The 17,447-nt window shown below is 29.7% G+C and overlaps 3 protein-coding genes across 3 annotated transcripts; 1 reads left to right on the top strand and 2 right to left on the bottom strand.

The window, feature by feature from the left end:
• Window positions 1-4,465: 4,465 nt before the first annotated feature.
• Window positions 4,466-6,313, bottom strand: LOC105628179 (UDP-glycosyltransferase 73B4). The gene has a single exon (XM_020676995.2). It carries the CDS (start codon window positions 6,121-6,123, stop codon window positions 4,585-4,587), a length of 1,539 nt encoding a protein of 512 aa, XP_020532654.1. The 5' UTR covers window positions 6,124-6,313; the 3' UTR covers window positions 4,466-4,584.
• Window positions 6,314-8,167: 1,854 nt separating this feature from the next.
• On the bottom strand, window positions 8,168-9,222 carry LOC105628181 (chitinase 2). Its single transcript, XM_012209548.4, has one exon. The coding sequence runs from the start codon at window positions 9,194-9,196 to the stop codon at window positions 8,276-8,278; it is 921 nt and encodes a 306-aa protein (XP_012064938.1). The 5' UTR covers window positions 9,197-9,222; the 3' UTR covers window positions 8,168-8,275.
• A 2,102-nt stretch (window positions 9,223-11,324) lies between these two features.
• Window positions 11,325-12,657, top strand: LOC105628347 (chitinase 2). Its single transcript, XM_012209740.4, has 2 exons — window positions 11,325-11,420; window positions 11,700-12,657. The coding sequence occupies exons 1-2, from the start codon at window positions 11,360-11,362 to the stop codon at window positions 12,536-12,538; spliced, it is 900 nt and encodes a 299-aa protein (XP_012065130.1). The 5' UTR covers window positions 11,325-11,359; the 3' UTR covers window positions 12,539-12,657.
• Window positions 12,658-17,447: the final 4,790 nt, after the last annotated feature.

Here is a 17,447-nt window from a genome sequence, read left to right as displayed (position 1 = left end):
TAATTATAGTCCAAACTATTGTCAAATAATTTCTTCAACCTCTAATTAAGTTCAAGCCCCTTTTTTTAATTTGTCTTAAAGTTATTTTTAAAATTTATTTCATAAATATTTAAATTTTAAATGTCAAAAAAAAAAAAAGTTTCCTGTTTTTTATTTTAAAATTATGTGAACCGTCCAAAAATTCAACTGGAGAACCGTTAGGAACTATTGGTTTTGAAACCGTTCCAAACCGTAACCGGAACCATCAATTTTCGGTCAATTCAGGTTACACATTTTTTGGAACTGAAACCGGCGGTTCCGTGGCCACCCCTACTTGTGCCATTTAGTAAAGCTCTAAGTAACAATATATATATCCACTCTTCCTAAGGCTTTAATCGGGAACAATGTTTGGAGTAGTGTTTAGTATTTTGACTGGTTAAAATACTATCTTAATTAGTTATGGCATTCGGTAATGTAATATCAATCTTAACGTTTAGAGTTTGAGGCAATGTTTCATGAAATGTTATACTCACTAAATTTAACGTTTTATAAATTTTTTATGACACCTATATTGATCCTTTGTTTTTGTCTTGTTCTCCATTGCAGCAATATATGTCTATACCGTTTTTTATCGTTTTACATTGAATAGTTAATCAAACGGTTATTTCTACCGAACACTTTTATTTTAAATCGCTATATAAATAACTAACCGTTAACAGCTAATATCTAACAACTTACAACTACTAAAAGAGCTAAAACTGTAGAACAGGGTCTTCGTCGTGCTTTTAATGAGTTTTGATATTTGTTATAAGTGCTGAAGATTGTATAATGTTTCATGTGCATATATCTCATGAAAAAAGAAAAGGAAAGAAAGCGGTCTTTTGCTATATTCGTACCCAAACGCTTCCGAGTGAAAACTGTTAGTTGGTAGGGTGTATTTCAAGTTGGACTCCTTTCCTTTCTTTTCTCTTTACTTTACAACATCAACTTACAATTCAGTCTTTACACTTACTAATGCTATCTATTTGCTCATCAACTTGTCGAACCAAATTCCATTTTTCGATTCAAATTATAAATAATTTATTTTTATTTATGAATTTTCTAACTCCAATATTGTTAGTGTGCTTTTAGCTTAGTTAGACAAAAAAAAAAAGCATAAATTCAATATGATGCGCCAAAATTAGTCGATAATTTCATTTTAGTTATCGTTAAACCAAAAGAAAATGATATCATAAAGAAGAATTAGTTTCAGTATATACTTGATCGATATATAACATTGTGGTCTGCACAACAGGGGCAACCTTTCTCTTAAATAATATTCACCAAATTAATGATAACTTTGTGGTGAAGAGGATTCAAACTCGTGAGCTCTCACTCTCTACATCTACTACGAGAGGTAGGAAGACAAAAAATAAAAGATTTCTACTATCTCATCTCACTAATTATTAAGAGACCAGAAGAAGTGGAATAATATATATATAATAGAAGATAACTCTTTATTGAATGTTTTTAAATAAAAATCAGCAAAATGTTTTAAAAAATTATTTATTTGAACAAATAAAATAAAAAAGGTTTAATTATTTTCTAAAACATAAAAATCCTTTAATTTTCACCAAACTATAAAATTAAATAATTCACCCTAAAAATTGCAAAAAAATAAGTTAAAGATTCTGCCCAAAAGTCTGGGGTGGGGACACATGGCATGTTTATAATTAGTAAGGAAAGGGCTGAACCTGGCCCATCAAGATTAGATCTAATGGATCATACTCATTCTGCCTAGAACCGAAATGACAGGTGCTCTATATCTGCTGGCTTTGCATCGTACTATTATCACTTTCACGTTAAAACAAAATACATAAGAAATCCCCCAATTTTATTCTATTTCCTAATCAATCCACCTCTTTTTTTTTTTTTTTTTCTACCAATAATATCACTTGCATTGTACTAAAAAAAAAAAAAAAAATCTAATACTATTTTGTAATATTTTATTTAATATAGTATCTAATAATGAAGGATTTGCCTAAAATAGTTTAGAAGTAGGAAGACTCATTTGATAAATTTAAAACAGAGTTTATAAAATTACTATATATTCAATCAAAATATACAAAATAAAGATTGTAACCAAAAGAAAAAAAAAAGGGGTTTGGTAATCTAATTTTGCTGTGTAGCTCAGCATGTGACATTGTAATTGCTTGCAAGGGAAAAGATAAAAACCCAAAAGAAAGGTTAAAAAAAAAAATCTCGATTTAGCTTTTGACAGCACACGGCATAGCAATCATAATAGGCATGTTACTTAGTTTAGGTACATTACTTCTGGTTTGGACTAATATCACTTTGGCTTTTGTTAAAGAATGAAATTATACCAATATGAAGGTTTTTTTTGAAAATAAAAAATAAAAAAGAAAATAAATATTAACTCTTGTAATTTGAAAAAAAAAAATTCAATAAATGTACTATATCAACTTGATAAAATTTTATATTATAAATTAATAATACTGCTTGGTCTTGATATTATTATTCTTGAAAAAAAAAATTACTAATTCACACTAATGTAATAAATAAATAAATAAATTTATTTGTGACCAAAGCATAGGATTCCAAAGTTGGAGGGAGCTCTCTATATCTCCTGTCAATGTCTAATCTCATAAGAAGCATTTACGTGTTTCCAACTTTGGTAAATTAAGGGTAATATAGTCGATTTAATCAATAATTTATTGTAATTTAAACATGTTTAATGTGTTTTTTAAGGAACGTGAAATTCCAAATGTGACTAAGTATTATGTAACAGAGACAGTATTAATAAAAAAGCTATATAGCCTATCAAATATAGACTGGTTATTCTTCTAATATTTGTTTGAAAATGAGCAGTAAAAGGTCTCGAATTTGAATCATCTCCGTTACAAAAATAAAATGGAAGAGTTATCCTCTGTTATAAATACAACCCAAATACTATTTCAATCGTTTCATCTCCAATATAAAAAAAAGGAGAGAGGGTAGATAAAAACATAAATCTAAATTTTGCTAATTTGTCAATTACACATGGAAGTTTAGTAGAATGACTTGATTGTACATACATAGAAACATAAGGGGAGGTTTAAATTATGATAATTAAAGTGAGAGTAAATGTATTATCTAAATTGTGTTGACACTAACTCATCACCTAATTGTGGTTGTTGAAAACCACTTGTAAAAACAACTTCCATTTTCATTTTCCTATTGAAATTGGTAGTAGTAGGACATGATCTCCCACATGTTTTTATCGAAATGTAATCTATTCTAATCAATCCTCATGTGCTTTGGTAGCCCGTCTTTCACCATACAAAAGGTTGCCATTTTGTGTTATAATAGAACCCTCCACAAGAAAAGGAATTGGTAAAATTAGCAGAATTCTTGAAATCTATATAATAATTAGAATATAATTAGGTTATGAGCTATTTATATATCGTGAGGCGGATACTAGATTAATGGACCAATTTTTAATATTGTAGTGGTATAAGACCATAAATTGTTATTGATCAGTTACTATCTTCTCTTTTATTATGAGAAACGTACTAGAAAATTAAACTATTACTTCTTTTATATTATGAAAATAATATAGATTACTTAATTACTTAATTACTAATTAAATTATTATTAGCTCATTGAAAAGCAATGTGATTGTTATTTATATTTTGAAATATTAAGGGTGGAGTGTTTATATTTTGAAAAAATAAAAATAAGAAAATAGGAAAGTTTTCAATACAAACATGAAAAGAGGCTTAAAAACACTAGTTTCAAATTGGGCCTTGGTTTGGTTCAAAGATCATATTAAAGAAGAAAAGTGCGTTTCTACAAAATTGGGTCCAATTTTCAGATATCCAAAATTGTTTTAACAATGAAGTTCAAAGCCATTACTTATTTATTTGGGTTTATGGAACATTAAGGTTTTATGTTTATGGTAACGAAAACACTTGGAACATATAGTGTATATATAAATAGTAAATTATTAATGGAAAAAAATGAAAATAATATTAAGGTGAGAAAATAAAATTTTTTTAAAAAAAATTTATAAAAATAATAATTATTTTTATATAAATATGTTTAATAATCTAAGTATAATTATAAAGTTAGTGCCTCAATTTTATTAATTTTTCTGTTTGGTATTTCAACTTTATCTTTAATCAATAAAATGTGAAAAATTTTCATAATTAAATATTTTTGTCGAAATTTTTGCCGGGATGTCAAAATGTACTATGTTATCTCATTATTTCACTTTATTTTATAATGTATTTGAATATATCAGTAGGCTGATGGAATCTTTCTTGATCATTGAAATTATGATTAATGTTCAAATTTACATTTTTTTTTTGAATATATTCAAATTTACAATTTCAAAACTATTAAATTGTAAACTAATAAATTTAATATCATTCAACTTAAACTTATTCATTATGCAATGAAGTTTTTATTTTACCTTTTAGAAAAAAAAATATAAATTACACTATAATAAAAAATTATTAGAAACTAATTAATAACATCTTAGTAATAATTCATACATAATTGCATTACATCATATTTTTCCATACTAGCACCCAAATTTAAAATTAAAAATTAAGCAACTAAACTTTACAATTTATATTTCTTGTAGATAATAAAATCCCTAAAAGCATCTAAAGAACTAATTGAACTAATTGGAAACCCATTTTCAAATTGAGCACTAAGCAATCTTGCTTGGTTCTTGATTTGTTCATCTCCTATCAACCTCTCGATTCCTTTAATTATATCATCTTTACTAATCAGTCTTGAAAAATCATTAGAAATCATAAATCCAATTTTGAGATGTTTAACTATCAATTGGGCATTATAATATTGATCACCTCTAATTGGCCATCCCAAGATTGCTTTTCCACCTCCAATTGCTTCCACACTAGAATTCCATCCACAATGTGATAAAAATCCACCTATTGATGGGTGGCTCAGTATCAACAATTGGGGTGCCCATCCATGTATTATCAAACCTCTTTTTCCGACTCTTTCTTGTAAACCATGAGGAAAATAACCTTGGTCTGAACCAGTTTGACTAGGTGGACCGACTCGACCTGAATTGAGTTGAATTGCCCAGATAAATGGTCGGTTTGATGCTTCTAATGCATCTGCTAATTGGGTGTATTCATCTATTGTAGGTCCTACTTCAGTACCAAATGCTATGTATAAAACCGAACCGGGTGCTTTTGCATCTAACCAAGTGAGAACTTCTTCTTGAGTTACATTGGACCGCCGGTTGGCTCTAATTTGGTTGTCTTGTAAAATTGAACCGGTCGATTTCCAGAATTGCTCGGGTAATAACGGACCTACACCCCAAACTGGTTTTCCAATTTCGTTAGTTAGGTACTCGATAAATGGACGCTCTAGAAAGTTACACGTATTCATCATCAACGCAATGGACGCTTCGGTATCTTCCAACCACGGCGGTGGAGCACCGGGCTGCGGCGGACCCATTTTTCGTCGTCCAAAACCAGGCGGTGGTCCAGGTGGAGGTGGTTGCTGTCCGCCAATTCCACCCGGAGGAGGACCTGCTGGAGGTGGTGGCCCGCCACCATTTCCTGCCGGAGGAGGACCATGAGGTCTTGTTTTAAGATCCGAATCCGTTAGAGCCATATCTTCGGGTAACCCGGGAAGCAAACGGATCTCTCCAGGTTTCAGATCTACCGCGTGGTTCTTCCAAATAGCATACTCCATAGCCGCAGAGCAAGCGCCAGAAGTGAAGAACCCAATTGTTGGAATCTGAAATTTCTTGATGATTTCATTAGTCCAGCTCATCATAACATCAACGACAGCACAAATCGGCAGGGTCGAATCCGGATTTTCAGATCGTTTCGCTATGAGGTCTTCAATGCCTTGGGCCATCTCTGAATGGTGGTGAAGGTGTCGATGGAAAGGATCGGGGGCCGAATGTGGCGGCGGCGGCGGCGGCGGCGATGAGGGTAATTCGGCTACTTGAAAGAGTGGGTATTGGGTTAAAGAGGAAGGAATATTGGAGGAGAGATCAGATGAAATGATAAGCGTGGTTTTGAAATTTCTTGATAAAATTTGCTTGCAGAGTTCTATGGTGGGAAGAAGATGACCTTGCCCAAAAAATGGAATTAGCCATATTTCATAAACCATCTTTCGAAACTCTGTTCTGAATCAAATGATCTGTGCTGAATTTATAGAGGCAAAGAAAATAAGGAAACCTGACGAAAAAGGAAGGAATTTTACTTAGAGATGAAGATTTTGACCGTTAGTTAGAGGAATAGGCGTCGGTTCGTGAGTGTGAATGCTTCGAGTTCTTCATTTTTATCCACCGCTTAGGTTTGGACATTGGAAAATAAAACAAAACAATAATTTGCTTTATATTTATTAATTTTGGAGTGTAGATAATGTGAATATCCATATAATTTAAACGGGTAATAACTAATAATTATTAATAAACGGCTAAAATTTCATCTTCTTAAAAAAAAAAAAAATAAATAAAACAAACAGCTTAACTGTCATAATAGCTAAATGAAAATATTCTTTCCACAAGTAAGAAATTCATTAGCAATAATGAAGAAATTATTAAAAAAATAATTATTAGCAATAATGAAAATATGTATATATCTTTGAAAATTTTTGGAACACAGAAATAAATATTCTTTTCTTTTCTTTTTTTTACAATTTTTTTTAATATCAAGAAATGAATTTGAACCTGAATTTATTGCGAGGTCGTAATGCACTCACCATTAAACAATGCTTTTGTGTGTTTTTATTTTAACAGGTTTGGTACTTTATAACAATTAAAATAAATGTATATTTGTTTTAATACTTTCTAATACATTGGAATAAAAATTATTTGAATATTTTTATTATACTTTGTCATAAAAACAATATAATACAAATAAAATTTTAAAAACTCAAATAAAAGTTTAAGAATTATTAATAAAATAACAAAACAATTGCCTACTTCAAATATATGGATCATATATTTTACAAACCCAACGACATCTCTCTTTTTATTTCAATTAAAACTGTGCAAATGTATTTCTTTAACTACTTTTGCTGGCGATATATCATAGACGCCGTACTTACCGACATGATTTTCCTTTTTCTTTTTCTTTTTTAGAAAAGCCTGAATAATGTTTATTTATTTATTTTTTATTTGGATTCCTGGCTGTTACTCCCTATTATAAATGATGTATAAAATAAGCATTTAATTCAACTAATTAGGAATATAATTACTATATTTTTCTATTATAATTATTTTTTTTTCTAGTTGGACCGTTTAATTCGGTTAGGAGTTTAGCTATAATTAAAGTTTTTTGCCTATTTTTACATATGCGTTTAGTAATGATCGAATTCAAGAGCTCTTCTCACATGCTCAGTCTACGCTGCTAACTGAGCGACAATCCATGTTTCTTTTCTAATTAATTACTTTTTTATCGTAACTTATTTATACATAATATATAAAATATATAAAAATTAAAAATAAGAGGAAAATATTAAAATCAGTAAAAATAACTCAATTAAATTTATATATTAACAAAATTATATTTAAAAATAATTTTTTTATTCGGATTGGTGGATTTTACTCCCTATAATAAAGGACGGGTAACATAAGCATATAATTCAGTTAATTAAAAATATTATTTATTTTTCTTATTAGTTAGTTACTTTTTGTGATAACATTTATGATGAACAGAGATTCGAATTCGATAACTTTCATTTTCTATATATTTTACAAAAAGTAGAACTTAAGAAAATCAAACAGGCTGTTACTGATTTATAAAATATGTTTAAAAATTTTATCACACCATAAGCTGGGTGTTAGAAGCTCAATCCACGAACCAGAGTTTGACCTTTTTGGGCAAACACACATCCAACTTTGAAAAATTCAAGACAATCTCTACCAAGTAAAAGGTATTCTTTTGGCTAATTACAGATTGTGTGACCACTTAGTAGCATTTTTTTTATGAGGATAGTGACTACTTAGGAGCATTGAACCATGATGATTTATAAAAAAGGTTAGTACTTTATTTTGTTTTATTTTCTTGTTGTGATTTTTCTTTTTTTCTTTTTTGGTTAATCCTTTATTTTGATGATTCAGTTTCGCTTATAAGAATATTTGCAAATATTTTCTTAAAATTCTTAGTAGTTAGATAAGAAAAACTGAGAATATATAGCAGAGCTTTAATGATATCATAATTCATTCATATATATATATATATATATATATATATATATTGATACATAACAGTAGAATACTAAACATAGAGAAATATATAATAATACATGCACAAGATCAGTGAGGTATTGCTAATAATGCCTGTGACTGCTTCTCATAACGAAAACCATTAGCCTTAGAATCATCTGCAGACCAAACAAAAATACCATGCAATTGCTTTTCACTCTTAAGCCTATTGCAAGCTGTGAAAAACCCTTCTTCTGGTGTTAATCCACCACTTCCATCACTGATAAAACTCACCAACACCTTACCGCCATCGTAATTCTCACTTTGAGTCTTAAAATAGCTTATGAACTGATCTACTGTGGTTCCTTTATCGTACGCGTAAAATTGGAAATTGACATAGTCAATTACATTTCCATACTTTTTCCATAAAGCTTTGTAATGGGTTTGAACTTGATCATCGTCAAATGGAGCAATAGAAGCAAAAGAGATTACACCATTTCTTTTAAGTGTTGTAATAAGTTGACCTATGCATTCTGCGAATGTATTTGGGTCAGCCTCAAAATGTTCATAATCGATATCGATACCATCTAAATTGTATTGTTTGATGATGCTTGAGAGTGTAGAAACTGCATTAGACACCCAAGAATTGATGGATGAAGGTTTGAAGTATGCATATCCGCCTTGTACGCTATCGCCTCCGAGACTTAAAGCTACTTTGACATTGGAATACTGGTTTTTGATTGAAGAAACTTGAGAAGGGGATAGATTATCAGAATCCCAGAAAATGTTGAATTTTCCATTAGTTGGAGATGGAGAACTTGAGGTATCGTAGTCTATGGCGAATGAGAGTATGAAGTGGAAATCTACGTTTGGATTAATAGGAACGTCTGTGAATTTGACATTGTTGAACTCTGCTCCTATGTATTCTCGAAAAAGATTGGAGCTTTTTGGAGCTGCTTCGATCAATGAGGTGTGGGAAGGGACTAGTGCTTGGAGTAGAAGAAGAGTGATAAGAATTTTGGAGAGTTCCATTTTTTTTTTTCCTAAGAAATGAAAGATTTGTGTAGCTTGGTGTGAGATGAACATTCTTAGCTCTTTTTCTTATTATATAATGGTGTAAGGGCTACCGATAAATGTTAGACCTTTATTTTGAATAAACGTTCTTTTAATTTTGACAAAGACATTAATTAATTTTTATACTGGGATTGGATATACGTTGTCTCAGTGGTCCAGTTGTTCTTCCATGGAATTTAATTTTTTAGAGGTAGCTAATTCTCAATGCAAAACCATGTGAATTCATTAACTTCTTACTATATTATCGTTATTTTTTGTTTGACTTTGATTAATAAATTAATACTATATCACTATATGATAACAAATCCGACATATATTGTAAAATAAATGTAGTTTAATTGATATTTTTACTAATATAAAAAGGTGTAATACCTGAGATTTGAAATATCTGAATTCACTAAATTTCACTAATTTAATGAATCAAAAGGAAATTATTTTTATTATATAGCTCATAACAGTATTTCCAACAATTGAAACTTTCAATAAATCATATATATATATATATATATATATAATTACATTACCTTCTATACTCACAAAACATAGTTCATAAATTTTATGGGTATTATGCATTTTTGAGTCAAAAGATAATATTTTATTTCACTTGCCAAGTTGTATGCACAGTGACTGTTTCAGCAATAAACATTAATGACAAAGAATTGCACTTAGTTAATTGAAAAGGATAGAAGATGACAAAATGGAGGGATTAAAAAAAAATTTGAAAGGAAACAAAATAATACTCTGAGAAAAACAAATCTTCCTATGGGAACAAAGAATTAGTCTAAAGTGATTCCTACGATATAATTGATTTGTCCTGCCTTGCCCTGCCCTGCCTTACAAGTTGTTCCAAGCTCTATTTGTCCTTATTTAGATTGCTCTATCTTGATATGTTGGCATTAGGATTGTAATTTCTAGAAAGTAGTACTTGTATATATTAGGAGTTTAATCCAGTTTGTCTTTTGAACTTTTTATTCGTGAAAAAAAGCTATAAAGTATACTTTTTTTAGCTCAACTTATATACTGAATTTGTAATCACATGAAATATACTCTAAAAAGCCTAAATTCACACAAGAATTAAGGCAAATTATGCTAGAATTTAGGATTTTTGGAAAAATTGCGCATAATTACAAATTCAGAGAGTGAATTGAATAAAAAATTAATTTTATAGTTCTTTTCCCATAAATCACAATTTCACGGGACAAACTGAACTTTATTTCATGAATGTTATATTCAAGACTGTTATCCGTTTTCAAATTTTTATAATTAAAAATATTGAAAATTAAATTTGTAATAATTCTTAACATTTTTCAAGAATAACTCAAATTTGATTAAATTTGACACTTCGTTAAATTTGATATTTTTCGACTTTACATGAAATTTAAAAATAAAATAAAAATAATTGGATTAAATTACCCCTTCATTAATTATATAAGTACAGCAAAAGAGTATCAAATGAAACGAAGTGAGTACTATTTTCTGACTGTAAATGCAGGTAATTTCATGAGTCCTTGTGTTAGATCAGTCGGCAAGCATATAGTGATGCTCACCTCTTACAATTAGCAAGATCAAGAGCATCTCTTTCACATGCTAGCTGCATTGTTTGGGAGCTGTGTCGTAGCTTCCTTTGTTCTGTTATGTTCGATGATTCTTCATATGAATAAACTCATATTATCCCCAACATAAAGTACTGCTGTTTTATAGCTGACAAACCACAAATATAGAAAAAAATTGATAATAAAGAAGAAAACGTAAGACAAGTATCCCATGATTCTTGGAATATCAGATAAGGGATCCCTTGCCACTTTCAGAGATTCCAAAAACTGAGACAGCTAAGGGACACTCAATCACAACAAATAAATACAAATCTTACAGACCATCTTTGCAAATTTTTTTTTGTTTAAATTAGAAGAAGATAAAACTTAATAATGGACAAATTTGAATATTGCAGACCTGCATCCATTAATTAAAACTAAGAACAGTGACTAGCAGTCAAAAGGGATAATTTAATTTACAGAGCGGTTTTAACTATAGAAAACAACTATATATACAAGTCGACGCATGACACATATATTTGCCTCAGTAATGTACTGAATATTCTTGTTTATTAATTCAAGATAATTAATGGAGCTCTGCAACGCTCTCTTGGCCACCCTCGTAATCCTTTTCCTCACAACATGCAAAGGTAATTTGGTTTCCAAGCCATAGATCTTACATTTCATAGCTTGTTTGGTTTCCAAGCAATAGAAATTAATGATTAAGTTGAAAAATTCAATTCCAAATTTATTTTCTAAACAATTAAATAAGTGCTCTGTTGTTTCTGTCAAGAGATCAGCCAATCAGGCTGCTCATGTTCCAGTTAGGGCAGCAGGTTTTATGTCTTATTTCCAGGAGTGGGGTACTGTCCCTCCTGATTTAATTAAAGACTTGATGGCTTTTGATTTAATCATTTGATTGATTGTAGCTGCCAATTCCAAGCTATTCAGGGAGTACATTGGAGCAGAATCTGACTCAATCAAGCTATCCCATGTGCCTATAAATTCCAATGTGGAATTCCATTTCATTCTTGCGTTTGCAATTGACTACACAAACCTGGAAAAACCTTCACCCACCGATGGAAAATTCAATCCTTTTTGGGCATCAACCCATATCACTCCTCAAGAAATTGCTTCAATAAAAGATAAATACCCTAATGTCAAGGTTGTTGTAAGCTTGGGCGGAGATAGTATTGGTAAAGATCACAAGGCATTTTTTGCACCTAAGTCTATAAAATCTTGGGTGCAAAATGCCATTTCTTCATTAACTAATATGATCAAAGATTACAACTTGGATGGGATCGATATTGATTATGAGCACTTCAAATCAGATCCTAGTACATTCTCCGAGTGCATCGGACAGTTGATAACCAGTCTTCAGAAAAGTGGGATAATATCAATTGCTTCAATTGCACCCTATGATGACGATGGAGAAGTCCAGAGCAATTACTTGGAGTTGTGGAGAAATTATGGGAATTTAATAGATTATGTGAATTTTCAATTTTATGCCTATGAAAAAATTAGTACATCTCAATTTGTTAAGTATTTTAATAAACAAGCTAAACATTATGGAGGGGGTCAAATCCTTGCTAGCTTCAGTTCTGATGGTAGCAATGGAGGTTTAAGCCCTGAAAATGGGTTTTTTGAAGCATGCAAGGAACTCAAAAATGAAGAAAAGTTAGGAGGTATATTCATATGGAGTGCTGATGATTCCAAGAAACATGGGTTCGAACGTGAAAAAGAGTCACAGGCCTTTTTAGCTTCTTGAATGGCTTTTGAGGGTATCTTATGTATTTGGGTATCTTATTTGGATAATAATAACTAGTTGACAAGCTGGGTTTGTCCTCGTATTAAACTATTAATATTGTTGTCTTTGGGACCCTAAAAGTTTAATTCTTTTTTCATGTTTAACAGTTTTTAGTTAAAGATTTTGATTTGAGCTTAAACTGTTAGACTTAATTTGTCAATCGAATCCGTCTAACTGTAATAAGTAAAATAGCAGAATAAAATTTGATAATTTTATAAGAAATACTGAGAATATTGGATGAAAAGCTTGTGAAAACATATATTTAATAACTAGGTTTTGATAAAAGAAAAAATATTTGTTATTAACTTGAGATTTGTTATTAATATTAACATAATAATATTAATAAGAATAGAAAAAACTTATTACCAAAGTCAATATTAGTGATATAAAATTTGATTTCGTCCAATAAACAAAAGATAGAGTTGCTGAATTAGTAGATTAATGACCCAATAGATGCACAATATTGGCATATCTCATTGTACAAGTGATGAGATATTTAATTTTGAAGTCCTATTTCTTGAATAGATAGAAGGTGAAACTGAGAAAAGAGATCATGATTTATAAAAGGGAAAGAAGAAAAGCAAAATTAGGGTTATTTTCCATCATTGTATATGTGCAGCACGAGTAGCTACAAGCCTGGACATAGCTAGTTGGATAATCTTGCTTTCGGTGAAATCTTAGCAAATCATTTTCATTTTCATTTTCATTTTCGTTTTCGTTTCCTTTTTTTTTTTCTTTGTCCCTATAATTGATGATTAGAAACCCAACCAACTATAACAGAGTAAACTAAAGTTGACCTTTGCATATATATAGCATTCAACACTTGCCATATGTTTCTTTTAAGGCTATGTTTGGTTTGAAGAATGGATGAAAGGAAGGAAACGGAGCTACAGTTGAAAATGATTTTTATCCCTCCAGATATATGCATTCAGTGGCGGATCCAAGATAAAATTTTTCTGCTCAATATATAATAAACTATAATAAAAACAATTTGTTCGAAATTTTAAAAGGGGTCAATTGAAAAAAATATATGTGCATCAAAAGAAAATAAAAAAAAAAAGATCAATTGATCTCTTTTTACAATGTAGATTCGTAGCCGCATGCAGCGTTGTAATATTTTTTATTTAAATATAAATAAGTTGACTTGTCTTTGATAGGATAAAATAAAAAATACAAATCAACAACAGATATAGTCTTAATTTACATCAATCAACATTGAAGTTGATTAAGACAATGAGAAATGAGAACTTCTCTCCCCTTCAAATTTTTTCATTAATATATAATTTCTCTCTTTAAAATGATTTTTTTTTTTGTATAAATTAGACTGAGCTGTCCTTAAATGGATCCCCTTTAATGTGTTTAAAATATTATACTTGAAGTCTATTTGAATCATAGCACTGTGTTGTGCATATTTGTAATATATTCTGTATATATACAAATTTACTTGATGCAAAAAAAAAAAAAAAAAAAAAAAAAAAAAAAAAAAAACACTTCTATCTTCTGACATGAAAATGCATATGCGTGAAAAAGACGGTAATGCTTTGTGCCTTATCTTTGCATGCCTTTCCCCTGTTTGTCAACCTCCCACCAAATTTAACTTTAACAATAGGCTAAACGTCCAACTCCAATGCTCTTTCATTCAGAAGTGACCGCTGACGTGTGATATTAAGACTGCGCCGAACAATAAATTTTTAAGTAATTTTTAGTGTTATATTATTCATAATATAGCGTTTGAATTAGTTTTTAAAAATTAATATAGCGTTATGTGAAAAGTTAATTTATGTAACGTTTATTTTTTAGCGTTTCATGAAAAGCTAGTCACTAACGACTAAACGCTATTAAAACAATTAATAACTACAAAAATAATTAATTTTATCGAATATGCCCTAATAAGATTGATGTGTGAAATTAATAAAATTTCTTCATCATCTGAGTTTATATATATATTACTTTAATTTTTAGTTTCAATGGCAACACAAATTTGATATATAGAGAGCGCGTAGGTAAAGTATAAAAAAATCTTTAGATTTTATAGTCCAAAGGTGTAGATAAATGATATTTTGGATGGCTAGATTCGAAAATTTCACATATTGATTCTTTAATTTTTAATTGTAAATTGTAATTTTTTGTTCTTTTAATAGATTTAACTTGTATTTATATAATTTACGTGTCTCATGTTGCTGCGTACAACTCGCTTTAATTGCAATAATGTAATGATAATGTATCTCTTAGTAAGCAGAGGCGAACATCAATGTGGTGGCACCGTGTATTCAAGGGCTGAGCCACACACAGCCGGTTATAGACAACGCCAAGTTTCGAAATGTTGTCAAAGAGCTGTTGAGAAACTACAGGGAAATAAAAGACGTAGGAGATTATGATCTTAGAGAAGACTCACCTCTGTCGACTCAATTCCTTGAGAGCACCATTTCCACCAAAATTCAAAATATCAAATTTCCAACCCTATGACGGATCCATGACCCCCCAAATCATTTAGCAACTTTCCGAATCATGATGCACCTATAAACTAATTCTGAAGATCTCATGTGCAAAATCTTCTCAATCACACTCAATTCTCAATTTTACTAATTAACAAATAAAATTTATGTTTTTTAGACAATTTTGATTTTTCAGTTTTTAGTTGGGTGTAAAAAATAATTCATTGAAAATTGAAAACTAAATCCATTTAGATTAGTTCAATTCCATTCTATACATGGCTCAATTTTGCTTGGATCTGAAAAAAATATGATTCAATTTTCAACTCAACCGACTTGTTGACTTTTTTTTGTTGTTGTTTTTTTTGCTCATGTGCATAATACTTCCCTCCTTTAAGTCAACATCCTTGACAACTAATCGTGTCACCGATTATATTTTTATCTGATTTTCTTTTAACCTAAGCTAGGATTTTCTATTTTACTCATAAATCTTTAGATGAAAGCCACAAATATTAATTTTAATTTCATAGTTTCGTACTTCAGCTCTAAAAATTCAGATAAAAAACGATTGTTTCATATATTTCTTTGGTTAAAAAAAGAACATGCCATTTTAGCAATAGCAAGAATTCCTTTTTTTTTTTTTCAATAAATAATTTTTTTTATATCTTCCAATTGTGTTGGAAAAATATTGCAGGGCACGCAATATCCATTAATCGAAAATCGAATCAAATCAATTCATTTTGATTAAATTCAATAATTATTTTAAAAATTGAATTACCGATCAATTTGCATATAAAATTTCGGATAGTATTCGAAAATACAATTATTTTTTATGTTTTTAAGTGAGTACAACTTGCTTAAATTAATATTGAATCCATACTTGAAAATATTTCATAGATAAACGAAAATTCAGTAAAAAGAACCCTATTAAAGAGGAAAAAAAAACATTTAAAGTAAATAAAAGTAATACTAAATCTATGCCTAGAGCTGTAAAGAAATTAAGTCACTCGTGAGCTGCTTGAGATTTTATTCAAAAAAAAAAAAAAAAAAACTTAGTTTATAAGTGTAACAAATCAAACTCAAGCTTAATTATTAAGCCAAGTGCAAATTCGAATTCAAACCAATAAAGAGGTATTTTTGGTTTTTAAACTTTAAACTATAAGCAAGTAAAACTAAACTCAAATACAGCTCAAACGGAGCTCAAACTCAAGTATATTTATAATAAGCAGAGCTCGAATTTAACAGAACACAGTTTGACATTATTTGTTTATAGTCTATATTCTATAACAATATAAATTGTCAAATGTTAAAGAGAGAAACTAATATATATATATATATATATATATATATATATATATATATATATATATAAGAAAAAATTAGAAAAGAAAGAAAAAAGAAAAAAAGGTGTGGATTTCATCATTGTAATGTAAGAGAAGAAAAGAAAGTATAGATGAGTTTGAATTTATGATGTTCAGCATTGTGGAACAAGATTCAACCAACTAATAGTGGTCAATGACCTCTCAATAGAATTTCAAAATCATCGATTACTTCCATAAATTTATATTTCAAATTGATTGGTAGCATAATAAACATATTTACTGATAAAATGATAATTAATAATACATCACAACAATTAATTACCAAAGACTAAAAGACACTTGTCCGTTGACTATCCAAAAGGAGCGGAATATTAGGGCTTTTTGAAGCCAAATCCAATTGGCAATTTCCCCCCCTTGTCTTTTTATACGTTGTATTTTAATTTTATAAATTGATTGATTTAATAATGCCATTTCACATCTCAAGACTCTTGAAGGCGATAGATTACTGACATCTACCAAAGGAGTGAAGAGCTTATTTCATTACAATTTCTCCATTATCATATCATTTCATTTTAGTGGAGAAAACTGTTTCCTCATTGTTGACCCTTATGAGTGTGCGTTTGGTCACAGCCAATTTCATTATTTTACCACCTTTTTCCATTCGGAAGAAGCCCCTCCATTTCTTTCCCATGTTCCTCCTCACAGAAAAGAGACCATCATTATTAATTTTCTTGTAGGATTATATAGCCTAGGCCTTTCTTTATAGCCTTTATAGGTAGATGTTGTTGGATACTTAAGAACCAAGATGCCTTTCTTTTCTTTTCGTTTCTTTTCTTTTCTTTTCTTTTCTTTTCTTTTTCCCCCTAATTATTGATATTTAAGTATGATACTTATTGTAATTTGTTCTACATCTCATGTTGGATAGAGAATAGAACTTAGGGAAGCATATGTAAATCCCTCTCACCCCATAGTAAATCTATATTTCAACAATTTCTCAATTTGAATAATATCTTAAGTTTCTTTTAAGAGTGGGATTTGAGTAGCCGGAATTGTAAGTTTCTCTTTGCATAATTTCTAAATGTGACCTTGACATGGATTAGAAGACAATCAAATATG

This window comes from Jatropha curcas, chromosome 1 (assembly GCF_041381405.1).
Source record: "Jatropha curcas cultivar XTBG-Jc1 chromosome 1, XTBG_Jcur_1.0, whole genome shotgun sequence".
Lineage (NCBI taxonomy): Eukaryota > Viridiplantae > Streptophyta > Magnoliopsida > Malpighiales > Euphorbiaceae > Jatropha > Jatropha curcas.
This window is presented reverse-complemented; position numbering and strand designations above follow the sequence as displayed.

What these genes read in the sequence shown, in the direction of transcription:
- LOC105628181 (XM_012209548.4), bottom strand. Translation starts at nt 9,196, where the DNA reads ATGGAACTCTCCAAAATTCTTATCACTCTTCTTCTACTCCAAGCACTA.
- LOC105628347 (XM_012209740.4), top strand. Translation starts at nt 11,360, where the DNA reads ATGGAGCTCTGCAACGCTCTCTTGGCCACCCTCGTAATCCTTTTCCTC. An exon ending in TTTCCTCACAACATGCAAAG is followed by an intron (nt 11,421 to 11,699) that starts GTAATTTGGTTT and finishes GATTGATTGTAG; the next exon opens with CTGCCAATTCCAAGCTATTC.
- LOC105628179 (XM_020676995.2), bottom strand. Translation starts at nt 6,123, where the DNA reads ATGGTTTATGAAATATGGCTAATTCCATTTTTTGGGCAAGGTCATCTT.